We start from the raw sequence: 17871 nt of genomic DNA on the forward strand, positions 1-17871 counted from the left end.
CAAATCCGCTAGCGAGAGCGAAATCCCTCTCTGAGCCTGTGGCTCCTAATGTATTTTCCCACCATTAACCAGCTATAATCCCTGCTAATCATTGCTAATCCACATCTCCTGTGTTTGATGATACTCTCCTGATGAAGGAGGTGTTGGCGTGTCTCAAATGCCCAGACACAGCCCAGGTCTATGGTTCACCAAATGTAGTTGTCCAAATGTAGTTGTAGCGATGAAGTTGTCCATCCGAGAGTGCCTCCATCTGTTGTTTAGCAAACAGGCAAAAACAACAGCAATGTACTTATCACACCTGCACAGACAATTCATATTTAAATTCGGTTTATATAATGCTTATTGTTTCAAAGGAGTTTTACAGAGATGTCATTACCACATTTCATTTGAAGCTTCAACTAAATGTTTTTTTTCAATATATTTGTCTATAAATATCCAAACTCTTTAAGAGAGGCCACTTCTCTTCTGTGCCATGTTCTGTATTTAAAACTGTATAATTTATATGCTATATTTAGTTTGGCTTTATAAAATTCAGAAAATCCGTTATGTTTTGACTATGATAATCCTCCAAATATCCAGACAACAATATCATACTTATTAGCTATGTTGTATTTATGAAGTATGAACAGACATTGCTTATTGTTATTGTTTGGTTTGCAACCACTATGCCAGTGAGATTTTTTATTGTTAGGATTAGGATTAACAAAGTGAAGCCAAAATAATAATAAAGTCTTAAAACGCTGGTATAAATCTAGTATTTAATGATATCTGCTTTCTTACAGACATGTGGTTAAAACAAAGTGACATCTGTGACATTATAACAAATGTTGGTGACAGCCTGAACTTATTTGTTCCCATGGCCTGAATCTTTGAAAATACAGCCTGCTGTGGGCATGCTATCTGCTTTCTTACTGATCTGTGGTTCAAATAATGTATGACATTAGTGACATCTGGGCAAACCTTGGGTACCTGAGACTCCATTTGTATGATGCCTGTTTAAAATCAAAGAGTTGTAAGTCATCTTAGTTGCAAAGTAATGGGAACTGTAAAGCTTTATTGATAAAAATATGTACTGTAAATATATTTTATATACATCTCTCTTATTCTAAATCAATTGCTTGATCTCAGAACACATCTAAAACTACTTATAACATTCAACCTCAATTGATCACATTTGCACCATATTCATTTGACCAAACCCTCCAGGTAACTGAGAACAACCTTCCATAATTCCTTCTTTTCTAGTTTTTCTCTTTTTTTAACTGGTAAATAAACATAACTGGTTCAACTAGCACAGGAGCAGTTGAACTTGAACTACCTGCTTCACTTTAAATAATGTTTCTGCTTGGATAGTTTTAACTAAAGCAAGACACATGAGAAATATATAAAGTAACAAGTACTACTGCAGAAGTTGGACTGTGCACTCTTTATGTCACTTCAAACAGAAAAAATTGTGTTTTTAAACAAACTTTTGACATATGTATTCATAGAAATAAAAGATGCTCTTCTTTTAAGAACCACAAGGCTATGTTAATGGGGCTAACTTTTGTTAGAATTGTTAATAATTGTTAAAACGACGAACCCAATTCGCTCGTACTCGTGTATTAACTTATTTGATCGTTAGGGGGCGCTTGGGAATCACTGTTTTGTCATTATTTCTCTTCTAATGCCATCCTCCACTGTGAAAATCACAGCTCGTACCACATTTCTCAAATTAAATCTGGAAAAAGAATGTAACAGTAAGAAATTTGTTACTTGTTTTTGTTTTACAATAAACATTTCCTGGCAGGTACCTGAGCTTTGACTGCAGACAAAGTTTGTGCAGGATGCTGACCTTAACATAACCATACAAACAATGATTCTGCAGGCTTGAATAAATCCTTTTTTGTTGTATAATTGTTTTGCATTTCCCAAACTTGATAAATAAATTAGACTACATTTTTAATTTTTTTTCCTTAAAATAAAGCAAGAGTTTTATAGGATATATGTTTTTCACAAAACAATACAGACACCGGCGAACGGAAGAACAGGCGAAACTAATTGAAGAAAAATAATCTATAGCCTACTTTAATGACAACTTTTAAAATACTGCAAGAAATTACATGAATAAATCCCGACGTTTAAAATTATTAATACATTTTATTAGATTTACCATTTGACGATGGGTTTTGCAAGAAACTTTATTTAATTACTTTTTACGACAAAATAACAAAATCTAAATTTCTTATTCGGTGATTTTTCATCGCATCCTAAACGTACGTGCTTGGACCCTTACCAACCCTTTCGTCAAACTTCCTAAATCAGGATGATGCTATAAAATGATATGGTTTCAAGTTCGTGCCAGCAGCCATAATCATGAACTATAATTTCCATGAGTCAAATAAGAATCTTATAAGATTATTATAATTAAATATTGCATATTAAGACTAAATATACTACTAAGGTTGCTTTAAGACTAAAAATCATAAATAAACATTTAAATAGAATCAAATAAAATCAGACTGAAATTTATTTAAATAGGCATTTTCTTAGAAATAACTCGTGAATACGTTTAATAGTAATTGGCTTACACAATGTTTAGTTACAGTCATACGTTAAAGATATTCACACACTCATTATATTTATACATTATTTTAATTTTATATATTATACACATTCTTCTACTTAAAGTATATTAAATAACTAGTTTAATAAACGACTAGTTTATGAAAACGACAGTTTGAAAAATTAATGAACGCATTTAAAAAGTTAAACTGTTATTAGGACTAGGTGCCGGTGTTAGGGTGCAAGACTTGTATTTAACAGACTCAGTAAATGCATTTTGTTGACCAAATGATTTTACGTTTGGAGTTTATTAAATGTTATTTTACACAAACTATATTTATTTATAAACGTATTTAATGATGACGTTTCTAATTCGTATAATATCGTTTGAAATATTGCTAAGATGCTTTTTTAACATGGTGCTTTTTATACAAACATAAACCATTAATTTAAAAGATGAAACGGATGAAAATTGTTCATTGTGCAGCTGACCGTGAGTATATATTTTTTATTTAATAGTGCATATAAAGTATATGATCAAAGCGTTATTACTTTACATAACATATTGCTGTATAAAGTTGAGGACTTTGACCGAACCAAAAGCATTTGAGGTAGGTATCGCTTTAATGTACAATTCAGAGAAGTATTTTATGAAGGTTGTTTGAACATACGTGTATCTCCTTCGCCATCGTATAAATATGTGTCTGGGGTGATGCAAAGAAGACAAAAGTCATTTTCTTGTATATATGTTTTATGTAAGTAATAAAATATTACTATAACATAAATATAAACGTGACTTTGCAGTCTACATTTCGCAATAAACATACAACCAATGTAGTAAACAAAACATTTGTAATCCACTGCAACATAATGAACAGAGCCGAACAAAAAAGCTCCAAACACACTTAGGAAATAAATATATAGATATATAAATGGTCATAAATGAAATATTAAAATATCTTCTTGGAATTAGTAAGTGTACAAAACTGCCCGGAAAACAAAACGAAACATAACAAAACGAACCCAGAACAAATACATATGTTTACATATTCGACATATTTACATATTGGAAATAATCCTGACAACTATTTATTTAAAATCTTTTCTCTCGTATTTTATTTGTATTTTTATTACTTTTTTGGAAAATGTTGTATATTCACACGGTTTCAAATAACATTGCAGAAATTAACACCTGCTTTTCAATGAAAAATGCCAGACCTTGAGAAACAACACGAAACGTAGAACGTTTTCAGCCTCATTTTTTCCTAATCTTGGAAAGTCCCACATACATCCCTTATTCACTACAATATCTACTTTTGTCAGTGTCCAGGCTCATGAGTAGGATGCAAAATGTAATCAACATAAACTAACGGGCACAGCTGACATAGAGAGTGTCATGAGTTGGCCAATATTCAAGAAGTAGAGTACAGCACGATATTTGGGCACTGAAAATTACCTGAGATATTTCTGTCTTTTTACTAATCACTCTCAATAAGTTTAGCCGGAGCAGACTTGCTGGAATAGCCTAGTGCCGATTCAAAACAACACGTACTTGTAAAACTGTAAACAAGTAAAGCATTAATGGCGTACCTCGAACAAATACATTATAACGAACATAAAAAAGGAAATAAAATAACAATATTAACGCAAAAATAAGTGCCTCATGCAAAGAGGAAAAAGGCTAAACCAGTATAACTCAAAATGACTAAATATTGTTTCAGACAGTGTATTCCACGTTGCCGTTTTAACGTCTCTATTTAGACGATATCAGGTGCTCATGAGCGATAATTGTAAACAGTTTCTCGTGCACTTGTTTGTGGACTTTTTAATCAAGTGCCAGTTCTTTCATTGGGAATCCCCTATGTCTTATTACTTGGAAATTAAAGTGAAACAGGCTACTCCATAGACAGAAAAAATAGTTTGACCCTAAGTGTGAGATCTTAACGTTAAAACATCACAAATAAAGTAAACATCACAAATAATATCCGATAAATCACATTGTTATTATTAATCTGGTTAATCGCTTTCATAAAATCACTGTCCACTCTCCTTTGTTGATTTACTTTAGACAAACAGCAAGACGGGCGAACCCATCCTGGGAAACCAAAGAGACATGGCCCTTTTGTGTCTTATAGCTTCCTCTGATCAGCGCGAATAATCTATCGTTTTTTCCAGAATGGCACAAATGATAACATTTTCGTAAACGTGTGTAATGGTTTCATAATGCACATGAAGCTAACCCAGCAATGAATGCATTTTCATGTTATTCAGATTTATTGGCGTCCCATGACTGCTTCTCCGGTCACTGTCAGCGAACTCTTCCCAAACTTTCTGTCTCTGGTCTCTTGGGATAACAAAGGTTGATAAACAAAATCCATTGTCCTCATCCTAATTTCTTTATCAAGCAATGACACTGTTTATGTTATCAGTCACTGGACAGGACTCTGTAGTGTGTGATGAAGAGGGGGTGTCTCTGCTTGTGAGTATACGTCCTCCATGCTCGGGTGAGGGACCCCCACGGGCGTCATTCTTTTCTCTTTCTGTCTTCTGTTGCAAAACCATACACGCACAACCTCTTTTTCCAACTGCAGGCTGCCAGCTAAGCTTGTGATTTCGTGGGCAGACGGCTTGGGGCACTTTAAGAAATGGTTTTCCAATGCCCCTTTGACTCCCACTTCGATGGATGTCCTCTTCTTTCGTTTCCGTCCCTGTGCTGCAATCTTGTCCAAATTCGTGGGACTGCCAGTGTTTGAATCTGTCTCCTCGAGCCATTTGTTAAGCAGAGGTTTAAGTTTACACATGTTCTTGAAACTGAGTTGGAGAGCCTCAAATCTACAGATGGTGGTCTGGGAAAAGACGTTTCCGTAAAGGGTGCCCAGCGCTAAGCCCACGTCCGCCTGCGTAAAACCAAGTTTGATGCGCCTCTGTTTGAACTGTTTGGCGAATTGCTCCAGGTCGTCGGAGCTGGGAGCGTCTTCGTCCGAGTGGTCCTGGTGGTGGCTGAACGGCTGCTGAGGAGACTCCATCTGGTTGTCATGGCTACCCGCGTCGTCGTGGAGCGGGTCTCGCAAACCGTGGTGCAGCGAAGGCTGGGGGCTTAACATGGTGTAGCCTGTTTGAGAATAGACCAGCGACTGGTGACCGTTTGTGGCGGGAGAAAGTGGGGATAAGTGGTGCGTCGTCGTCGGTGCCCATGATCCATGGTGGCTGTTTTGCGTTGGCTGGTGGACCAGATGCGATCTGTGATAGCCGTTCCCCAGGTCCTCTCTGCTCTGAACGCTGGCTTTGTTGTGCTCCGGTTGCCCGATGTGGGTGCCGCTGGTCCAGTCGGTATTGGAGGTTGGCAGCCACTGATGGTGCGTTAGGCTCATCGGATGTCCCGTGTTGGTCGCTAGCCCTTGTAAGTACTCGTGGTGCATCATTTTCTGCACCTCTCTGTAAGTTGTCCCCTGGTGCATCCTGTCCGAATCCGGATGCATCAGTGGGTTCGAAGGCAATGAGTTATTCCGCGGAATATACTGAGCTGTTGTCGCCATGGCTCCGACTTAGAAAACTGACAAGCACTTCGGAGATCTTTGAGCTTTAGAGCCAAAACGCAACAACCTGCTCTGGGAGGTCTTAGGGAAGAGCTAAGACACGCCTCCCCTTCGCGTGCATTGGTTCCTCGCCGACTACAGCCCACCAGGTTTCCTTATTACCCTCTCGCGGGCCGCTTGGTTGGCTGTTGGGCGCCGTGATCCCAGTTACTCGCAATTGGCCGCTTTCACTATGCTTTCCCTTTTTTCCTTTCTTCTCTTCTCCCCGCTAGTCAAGACAGCGTGAGCAGCAAAACCGTAGGAAATTATTGGGCTTTGAGGGTTGTTTTGCAAATAACCACGTGGGGGAGTGTGGTACCCTTTTTGGTGGGGTGGAAGAATGCCCCTTAACCGTCTTGCATTACCTCTGATAGTAACTGTACTGTTTCTCTTTCAAGTAGATTAGTATTGTAAAGTATCTCAGGAACCACCCACGAGAAAACTGAAGAGCAGTACGATATAGCCTAATAAAAAGTATTTTATGGGGTCTAAATAATATTGTTTAGGTATCACAAAATTATTTATCATTTTAATGTTATTATAGCATCGCACATGTAAACAATTTAACAATCACAGTACCATGAATACCATTAATAAAACATGTACTAAAAAATTCAGGCCATCCTCTATTTCAGAAAACAGTCCTCATCATAAAATATAAATGCATACACACAGCTACAGTCAACTCTAATAATAAATGACTATGTAATTTTATTTGTTTATATATGCAGTTGATATAGCCTAAATTTAATTTGGACATGATGAATACGATTCCGAAAAGTTAAAGTTAATTATGATGTGTTTATGTGTTTTGCCTGTATTTTCAGTCATGTATTATTTTTTTGGAAGTCAATACATTTTAACTACCATTACGCAAACATGCAAAGACCATATACATCGGCCGTGTGTTGATAATATCTCCACTCGAAGCATTTTTAAACAGCAACTCCGAGAGAAATCCTGTTTCTCCCTGCTGGCCTCCTCCGTACTTCCCGGCTGATCTGATTATTTTTCCCTTCACGTTTTGTCCCAATAGCAAATTACCAATTCTATGAATTGCAAAGCAGCCTGGAAGACGCTGAGGGGTAGAGAGGGGGAGATGCCGAGATTGAAAGGGATCTTTGCAAACACAATCACGTTCTTAAATGGAAATGTGGGGCTTTAAACAAATCTTACATCTCTCCTGTTCCAGTCGTCTAAAACTCCGCAATCAGGCACACGGTCGACTCCATCTAAAACCAAAGCTTTTAAAGAAGATTTTTTTTTGGTGTCAGTTCTATTCAAATTATTTACATCAGTGTATTTTTTTAGTTCACGTGCGTGTTTGTGTGTTTGTCTTGCTCTCATTGGGGTGTTTCCACAGGCTTTGAGAGGAAATGTGCTGTGCATTTGGAGAATTCAACCGTCAGACCAAAACGCTTCTCCGTGTGGTAAGTTTTTACGCTTTTCCTATCTGTCCATCTGCACGAGCTCTGCGCGTTCATAGAAGTGTAACCTAAATGATGTTCTTGGGGTCAGACGTGCTCGTCACTACTCTGTCAAAGGCGTGGTTATGTAAAGTTACCATTTATTTATTTATCACAAATGCAATAATACTGGCACATACAGGACATTTTTAACGAATAGCTCATTATTATACAAAATTTAATTTGTTGGCTATACTTTAATATCATTTGATCAAGTTTTGACACCTGCACTGTATTAATATATATTGTTGTTAAGAAACTATGATTGAAGAAACTGCAAAGTTATAACGCTTTATTGTTTTACATTTCTTACAGTCGTATTTTTTCCTCTATTTTTTTCTTAACTTTATTAAGGTTTAACACCAAACATCCTAGAAAATGTGCTTTTCATCCGTATGATTGTTTCTTTACATTTTCTAAACTCTCCGAGCACTCTATTACAGTTCATTATTCATTACTGAAAACAGTTCATTTTTGAATTTGTTGTTTGTGGCATTTTATTGTTTTATTTATTGTTCTTCATATTGTTTCTCTAGTTTTATCTTAAACTGCTCAGGGTTTTTACAGTGTAGAAAGAGGACTATATAAATATTCAGGGTGAAAATGAATCTGTGACCCACGCACTATTATGAAGTGACAGGCAAGCGGATGACAGGATTGTCTTCTAATGTGTGTAGTGTATAGCTGAATGCAACTCGCTTGTCGACACTGCCCCAGAGAGCTGCAGTTAATGAGGATGCTGTACACTTGCTCTCATTTGGAAGTCTATAAAAAGAGCGGTCATTTCTGCCCAGAGAGCTGCGTCACAGTAGCAGCACAGTCAAACTCTTGTGCTTCGTTTGCCAGCGCAGAAAAGTGTTTTAAAAAGCGCCCAGATGCTTCCTTTTTCCTTCGCGAAGAATATGGCCTTGTGTGCAGCGAGGTGAATTTTTCCTGGGATGCACGAGGTTGCTATGGAGAGCGGTTTGAAAGGCTCACACTGATCCTGGAAATGAATGATTTGCCATACAGGAAAAAGACAAATAATGGCCCTTGTTTTGCGAGATGGCAATGAAAGACAGTAGGGAACAATTGTGGTCTTTGAGTATCCAGGATGTACTAAATTTGGTTACAGAAGCTCGGAGTTTAAGAAAAAGTTACTTTCCATAGCATTTCATTTTCTGATGTCAATGTCAACTCTGGATAACTTTTTACGTTTTTAAGTGTTTCTGTTAGTTAACATTTAATATGTACACTAATTCCCAACTTCATTAGTTTTATAACAATCAATTTTTATAAAATTATATTTGGTATGAGAAACGTTTGATGTACAGGTTTGTATAGTGTATCATTTAAACCAGACTGCTTTTTTTCTCTATAAGATGACAAAATGTTTAATTCGTTCACACGTCAAATCATTATGTGAATCCACTGGCTTAGTTTAGAGGTCTATTTTTCGATTGCAGGCGTCACGTGGTTTAATCTCCAGAAGAGACCCCCTCCACTTGAATATAATTAAAGTCTGGTTGGTCAAACCCTCCATTAACCATAGGCCGTGAAAGTGCACAGGAGAAAGAGTTCAAAAACCCAAATATTACGGCTATTGTTATCTGCAGGTGCCAACCGCTGAAACAATTAATGGACATCAAATTCATTATCATATTGAAGGTTAAAACGTTTTAAAGTTTTGACTTTTTATCTTTATAAGCACTGTGTGGAAATTCAAATCTTGCGTGGGTAAGACATTTATTTGCATTAATAAACAATTAATTAATGTAAAACATTTTTTTATTGAAAATGTCTCCCTCATCAGGTAAAAAGGATGTTCAGTTATGCCTTCAGATTCAGAAACATCAGCTATTAAAAATTGATTAAATACAGTTATTCAATAAGTAAGGCAGTGTCATGTATCAACAATAACATTTAATTTGGCCCAATTACGTAAACTAAAAAGGGTTGTTTTGCATTTAAAGAAATAGCTTTCTTTAAGTTAACCTACACGACTTAAAAATCTCTATAATATTCACATCCAGACTAAAAGTTAAATAAGCGTTTTACAATTAAAGATTCACCTCTCATTTCTTTCACCCGTTTGTTTTTCTCATTTCAGTTTGACAGACATGCGTAATGGTGCCCACAATTTACAGACAGGTCCTGCTCTGTTTTAGGTTCCTCTTTCGCTCTTTTTGGTTAATGAACTCAGGCGATTTCGTAAGCATCCCAAGGGAACGGAAAGGGAATGTTTTCCTTTCAGTAAAAGGTATGGGCTATCTCTCCCCAACTCTTCACTTATCTTTGGGCTAATTAGGCGGGGCCCTGAAGACGCAAGCATGAATATTCATGTAAAAGCACCAGCGCGCAATTAGCCACGGAAAGACTTCCTAACTTCAATCACTGGCCAGCGTTAGGAGACAGGGATACTCTTCTGCACACCCAGACAAGGTGTCGCACTAAACCGCGTTAAAACATAAAGTGTAAGAGAAACCTGACATTTTTAGCTAATTCTATGCGCAGCTGATACTTTTTAATGGATTGCAGCCCTATTTATTATGTTCAGACTTTTTTCATTTTGATTAACAGCATTTCTGAGGATTTTGGATAGCCTGGATAGAAAGAAAGTTTTAGAAGTCTAGCAATCTTATTGGATAAATTATATTATCTGAAAGCTTAACTTTGTACACAACACGTTTAAAAATAAAAGTTCAAAAGTTCTAAAAGGATTCTAAGCAGACAACCATTTCTCCCCCCCTCTCTCTATTTCTATTTCTATTTCTATTGCTCTTTCTCTCTCTCTCTCTCTCTCTCTCTCTCTCTCACACACGCGCACACACACACACACACACACACACACACACACACACACACACACACACACACACACACACACACACACACACACACACACACACACACACACACACACACACACACACACACACACACACACACACACAAGTTTACTTAAACCCGTGTTGCTGTCCATACTGTGCACTAAGGCCTCAATCCTTTGCTTTGAATTCAAGGCGATCTTTATCCTGTCCCCTTCAGGGTGTGCACTTGCCACTTGCTGCCATGAAGATGCATTTATGTATGTATGTATGTGTGGAGGAGAACGGGGAGCTTTTTGGATGGGGGCTTGTGAGATAAGCAGTGGAATTTGTGCCGTCTGAATATGGATGGCAGCCAGACCGTTGGTAAGCAGCTGATAGAGTGGTAAACAGCTTGTGGGCTGAAGGGGTTAGAAGCATGCTGCTGAATACATTGGGCCTCTCTTCCACTGTCTGCCTGCACAATGGTCAATCAAACAGACGTCACTTTCCCCCATCATCCCTGTGATGCTGCGAGTCTGTAATGTTGGACAAGCTGCCACTACACCCTTCCACTCGCTTATCAACCCTTGAAATTAATGTTCAGGCTTGGTAAATGATTGCAGTCCAGTTGTTGTATTATATCAAAATATTTCTCAAATTTCAAGACTCAACCTATGAAACATATACACTGTAAAAAAATTCTGTAGAAATTACAGTAATACTGGTTATTACTTGCAACTAGCTGCCAGTAACTTACTGTAGGTTTTACATTTATGTTATTTACTGGCAACAGTTTGTTCAAAGTTAAATTAAAATGAAACATTTTCAGTATTTATCTTCTAAAGTAAGTTACTGGCAACCAGCTGCATAATCAAATCAAATTTTAGGAATCAAATCATTTCAATATAGTCATACTCTCTTTTAATTTTTTTTAATGATATTCGTAGCACTTTACATTAACTTTTATTAGACAGTAAGTCATTATCTAAACACATCATTATTTCACAATTGCTATTAGAATGTAGGCTACAATTCGGAAGAGTTTTCAAAATGTTTGATGACTTATTTGTAGCAGCCATAACTCAAAAATTAACTTTAATTATGTTTTTATGTATTTTGTATAAAAAAATATACATTTTAAAGAAAGAATTAAAATAATATCTAAAAAGGACCTGAGTTTTAATTTCTAATGCAGCCTGAACTTATTTTTTTGTCTTAAGGATAACCATGATTAAATCTGGAAAACTATTGTGTATGGTAGCAATAATAAATTGTAACCACGCTCTTAAAAATAAAGGTGCTTCACAATGCCATAGAAGAACACATTTTTGGTTCCATAAAAATTTTTATTTTTTTTTATTGTATTTGTATTGAATAAAGTTATATAGATAATAAAAATGCATGATAGAAATGGTTCTTCTAAGAACCTTTGACTAAATAGTTCTTTGAGGAACCAAAATGGTCATCAATATATTTTAAGCACCTTTATGTTTAAGAACATTTTTTTCTATTTTTTTTACTTTCTACTGGAAAAAATTGTAAATATTTATAGTAAATATACTGTAATACTGTAAAATATATTGTATTTACATTTATTTTTAGATTTTTTTTAAGTTTAAAAACAAATTAAAACATACACTCTTAAAAAGATTTGTGATAAAGGTTCTTCACAGTAATTTCGTTCTTACCTTTTTATAGTCTGCAGAACCTTTTTTCCACTACAAAGAACTTTTTGAGAATAAAAAGTCTTTACAAATTTCCAATTCACACCTAAACGTACAATACTTTCTTTTTCCAAGGAACAGCAGATCTGCTAAGAACCTTATGTAAAGCATTTAATCATTAATCAGGCACTTAAATATTTAATGATTGATTTGATGAACCTTTGTGGATTTCTTCATGTAAACTGACTGCTGCGCTGGAGTATTTTAAGAGCCATCGTTCTTCCCTAGTGGCATCCAGAATGAGGCTGATCCAGCATAAAGCTGCACACTTCCACATGTCACTGCTCACTCGAGAGAGCATCCAAAGGCCCTCGCCGAAGTTATTAATGAGTTGCTTTCTTTTAATTAGATAGTAATTCATGTTAATGCATGCCTAATGAACCCAAATCGTTCCCTTTGGTCATTCTGCCGAGTTCCACTGTGTTTACTTATTCTGTCTGTTTTTCCCGCTTTTGTGTTTTATTAGGCTCAAAGGGGCCTGAAAGGATCCAGCGACTTGCTTTAAAGACATCTGAAGAGTCCAGTTACATTTGCTTGAGGGGTCGTTTGGGTATGAAATCCACCAAGAGGATTTTAAAGAGGTCGTGACCAGCCCAGGTTTAGAAACAGATGTATATACTTCGGTATGTTTATGCTGAACTTTTAACCATAAGTTTATGTACCCATGAGGAGGTCAAATTCATCTTTATGTTTAACGTTTTTTTTTGTGTGTCTCCATACGGTTACTGTCTAAAAGAAAGCATGGGTGTATTTGACCCCACCATAAAATGACACCGTGATGGTAAAAGCCAGACTGACCAGGCCAACAACACCAGCCAAAAAGGGGTCACGACCAGACGGCAAGTGCTCCTGTCTCTGTGTCATCTATGGTAAAGGGTTTGTCAGAAGCCTGAATTAAATTAGACTGCTTTTAATTGAAGATTGACCAGTCTGAGAGCAGCTGACGCTTGGGTCATTCAAGATAGCAAAGCTTGAATCCCTCAGGCCCCAACTGCAATTTCAGCCCTGCAGGTCCTAGAACGGGATGGGAGGGAGAGAATGCGAGAGCATGCTGGGAATGCATGGCTGATGATTAGCAATAGGAGTTTATAGGAAGGCTTAGATGAGATTTGGCTTGTTTGCTTGAGTGGAAAGTGTAGCAGCACAACAGGCCTACGCGGACATGGAGTGAACCGAGGCAAGGTGGTCCGTTCTGCCAAAAAGCTTATGTGCAAATCGGCTTAAAGTTTGCACCTTGCTGAAAATCTCCCAGTCTACACAATTAATCGCTTCATTAATTAACAATCGCGCCAATATACCATGCACCCCGGCTGAGTTTTGGCAATCAGGTGGCATATGGCTAACCCTCCCCGATCTTTCCTTTTCTTCTTAATTTCTCTTATTTCACTCCTACTACCTCCCTGATTCTCGTCTTTTTCTTCTGTGCTGTTTTACGTTAAGCAGCATCGCAACAGCCGACTGTTTTAGCTCGAACAGATCTCCCGGCAAGCAGGTCAGAGCACTCCGCTAACATTTGTTATCTGTAATCCTGCAGGTCCCCACACAAAATGAGCGTAGTAAACTGTTGCAAAGCCCTAATCCCTCCGTTCCTTTCAGATGTGTTTTTTTCCATCTTTTCTTTTGCATTTATGGATTGGGAAAGCATTTCGAGGAACCATCTTTGATTGCAACACAAATGTATTTTCACCCTTCTTACACTTCCATCTCCTATCATTAACAACTCTTTTTCTGGCAATTAAATAGCAGTAGTGCTCCGAGATTTATTTGTTTTCACTTAGTAATTTTGATGAATCATATCGCTGTAAGAGCCACCCATGCTTTTATGTCAAGACTTTGTTGATTTGCTTTTTCAGATTCAGTTTGCAATAGCCGCAATGCAAAATTCATACATTACACAGCTTTAGTGAATGTGTTTTTGATTCATCTTACTATTATACAGATAGAATTACGGTTTTCATTCTCCATCGGTCTCAGTTATCTATGCGCTTTTGCGTTTGATTGAGTTTGATACTATGTAAATGATGTATTTGAATGCTCCCATGCAGCTCTGGTGCATTTTGTCTTGGTCATGCACACCCACACATGTAGCCACATGCACACACGCGTGCAAACAACAACACAAATTGTGTGTGTGTGTGTCTGTGTGTGTAGTACGGTTAGTAATAGCAGAGCTCAGTGGAAGACTGTAGTGTTGACAGCATAGTAAACGATGCAGCCTGCCTACTGCAGCAGCATCCCTGCTAATCACACACACAACATGATAATGAGAGCAACCCCATCCTCACACACACACACTTGCACGACTAACCACAGCAAACGCACACAAACACCCTCTCACACACACTGACCCATACTTCTACAGACAAATGGAAGACATAATGGTAGCCGGAGGCAGTGCGCATTACTTCACTCTGTCTCTCTCAAACCAAGCACATCTCTATCTCTTAACCCTCCTCACACACATATAATAACAGCTCTCTTTCTCTCTCACTGGAATTCAGTCTGGAATTGACTGGAATTCCCTTGAAAGTCTTTTAAGAGTTAAAAAGTTTAAATGTGGATAATCCATGTTTTACACAACCATGCATATAAAATATGACATATTAGACTTAGTTTGTTAAGGGGAAAGAAGAAGAGATCTTGAAAGAAATGAATAATGCAAACTCTCAAACTCAGTTTGATAGGCCCATGGGTACAAGATTTTAACTCTTTTTTTTTTCACGGTAGACCCCACAAGATACTCAGGGTTCCCATGGGTCCTTGAAATCTTTGAAAGTTTGTGAATCTGGGCGAAAAAATTGAAGGCTTAGCCTTTTAAGCACACGTGCTAAACTGTTCACTTTAAATGCTTATATCTTCTGTATGCGAATATTGATTCATACCAAAATGCTGTTTTGCATAGTTGTGTTTGACACATGAAAACGTCTCGGGTTACATATGTAACTGTTGTTCCCTTAGAAGGGAATGAGACGCTGCGTCTCCCTTACCATACTTCCTGCATCCCTGTAACGCCGTCTTCGGCAATATTTCAGGTAACAATATGCTTCATGGCTCCCGCATCACCCTATCTTTGTCGTTAAGCCTCATCATTGGTTGAATTTGAAATACACATTCAGACGTCACCGTAGTGACGCAGCGCGAGTTCCCTCAACAGGGAACTGTAACAATGTATCTTAAAAGGTAACACGATGTAACCTTGCTCTCACTTGAAATGTGTCCCAACATTTAGTCCTTGAATGTGAGGGTATTGGACCTTGAAAGGTCCTTGAAGGTCCTTGAATTTGAAGTTAAGTAAGGTGTGGGAACCCTGTATACTGTAATTTACTCACCATCATGTTGTTTCAAACCTGTGTTACTTTGTATCACCATGGGTGTATCTGGTCCCCATTCACTATCACTGTATGAAAATGAAACGTTCTGCTTAATATCTCTTCTTCTGTTCCATGCAGAAAGGAAAGTCACACAGGCATATCAGAATAGTTAGGAAGCAAACACAGTCAGTCTGTGACATTGGGTACTAAATTTAAAGACTGTGGCAAGAAATTTAAGTCAGCGGAAAAAATTACAACACAATTGGTTTGGGGTCATGTGCAGATTTTTTGTGCATTATCCTTGATTAATGCAGGTATAAATTAGGATATTGTTTCCTGGCAAACGTGCACTCGGAGGAATGGAGATGTGTAAATGGGTTAGTTCATTTTAGGAGAGGTGACACTTCACACACTCTCACATTCACACTTCTTTGTATCTTGCAGGGCGGCATGTGTGCTTAGACAGCAGGATGTAGAGAGAACAGGTGTGGTGCCTGTAGGTCCTTTATGTACCATATGTATGCAGGTAAGGCCATGGGGCATGATGTCACCGAAAGTGTCACTTCCGAACAGCTCATGTCAACTCTCTCTCTTCTCTCTCAGTCACACACACACATTAAACTGATTGTTTATTCAATCCCTGCAGAATTTTATTATTATTATGCTTGTTATTATTATTATTGTTTATTAAAGATATTTGACGTTATATCATTTTTATTTGTTTTTAACATTATTGTCTTTTTAAATAAAGTAGTGTTGTATTATTTTGTTCATTTTTTTTTTTTTTACCAAAGAATTAATTGTTTTGTAACATTTTGGGAATGATTGATTTCTAGCCTCATGACAATTTTGTGATGTAATGCTGATGAAATGAAATTCTCTAGAAACAATAAAGATGTGCAAATGTGCTTTGTGGTGTTTTAAGTTAACTACAAAATTCTCATTTGGCAAATACAGGAAGTTTTAGTCACTACCTGCAGGGACCCAGGAATAACCTGGCGTTGTACACTTAAGGGCCTATGGCAATGGAGAAGCTCACTAACTTCTTATGGGTTTACTTGTTATTAAACCGGCACCTGAACTGTCAACCTTGATCCTTAAAAAAATATGCTCATTTTCCAGCTCCCCTAGAGTTACACAATTGATTTTTATTATTTTGGAATCCATTCAGCTGGTCTCCGGGTCTGCCGGTACCACTTTTAGCATAGCTTAGCATAATTCATAGAATCTGATCAAGCGTGCCGCACAAGCCCTGAAAAGTGAAGCCAAAACGTCTCGATCGCCCCCCCAGTGACTGGTCCCAGTATAGGTCATAAACCCCGCCTCCCCCATGTTATTCAATGGGACTTGAAACCAACTAAACAATTTAATTACATATTTTTTCCGTAGCTTGTTTCTGTCATTAACTGTATTTTTATCACGCTGATCTAAACTCAAGTGTTTGTTTTTAAAATAAGTTTGTTTTTAGTTAGTTAATTAATGCTATAAAAATAGTGGTGTGACATCATGATTGACAGCTGAGATATGCGCATTCTGCGAGGGAGGGGCCTTGATTTCGCGGCTTTACTTCCTGCTCACTACTGCGTAGGACTGGTCCCAAAATCGCTACTGCGCAGACTCAAGACCCAAGATGTCAGTGTCGTATCGGGACACTGGCGGCTTCACTTTTCACCAATGGAAGAGAGCGAACAGGCGTTGTACATCTTTTTTTACAGTCTATGAATCTGATAAGTCTATTAGCATCGCGCTCAAAAATAACCAAAGAGTTTCGATATTTTTCCTATCTAAAACTTGTCTCTTCTGTATTTACATCGTGTACTAAGACTGACAAAATTAAAGGTTGCGATGGCGTAATAATCAAGGACTTTGCTGCTATAACATGGCTCATGAAAATAATCCTCTTAGTATCTTTTAATAGCATAGGATTATTTTCTGGCACTGCGTAATATAAGTGCGCCTCCTGTAGCCATGTTACGACAGCAAAGTCCTTGATTATTACCCCAGAATGAGTGTAGTTCCTAGCAATATCTGCTCAGGAAAATCACAACTTTTAATTTTCCGTCTGTCTTAGTACACGATGTAACTACAGAATAGTCACGTTTTAAAAGTGGTTGCGCCAGACCCAGAGATCAGATAAATGGATTCCAAAACGATAAATCAAATGTTTATCTCTTTTTACTCCGATCATATGGTGTGGCAGGTGGGTGGGGTCCAGGAAAAGAACGCAGCAATTAAGAACATGACCCAACTTCAAACGATCCAATCAGTTCTCGATGGACGAATTCAAGTCCAGCACTGCATTATTTCATTTCAGAAGCCGGTTTCAATTGGATATACGTCACCACGGGGAAAATAAGACAATCTCTACTTCTGTTTCATGGCAACTTTTTGATTTGGCATATCCCTCCATGATCTGAATGAGCGCAACACTTTCAGTTTAATTAATTAATTTGCAATCAATA

The 17871-nt window shown here is 37.6% G+C and overlaps 1 protein-coding gene and 1 long non-coding RNA gene across 2 annotated transcripts; one reads left to right on the forward strand and one right to left on the reverse strand.

Annotated features, from left to right (window-relative positions):
• Positions 1-3309: 3309 nt before the first annotated feature.
• pou3f1 (POU class 3 homeobox 1) lies at positions 3310-6357 on the reverse strand. The gene has a single exon (XM_065298376.2). The coding sequence runs from the start codon at positions 6078-6080 to the stop codon at positions 4974-4976; it is 1107 nt and encodes a 368-aa protein (XP_065154448.1). The 5' UTR covers positions 6081-6357; the 3' UTR covers positions 3310-4973.
• Positions 6358-6847: 490 nt separating this feature from the next.
• LOC135788912 (uncharacterized) lies at positions 6848-16240 on the forward strand. The gene is made up of 3 exons (XR_010547467.2): positions 6848-7549; positions 12565-12721; positions 12835-16240. It is a non-coding gene; the product is annotated as an uncharacterized lncRNA (long non-coding RNA).
• The last annotated feature ends 1631 nt before the right edge of the window (positions 16241-17871 follow it).

Source organism: Paramisgurnus dabryanus, chromosome 13 (assembly GCF_030506205.2).
Source record: "Paramisgurnus dabryanus chromosome 13, PD_genome_1.1, whole genome shotgun sequence".
NCBI classification, from domain to species: domain Eukaryota; kingdom Metazoa; phylum Chordata; class Actinopteri; order Cypriniformes; family Cobitidae; genus Paramisgurnus; species Paramisgurnus dabryanus.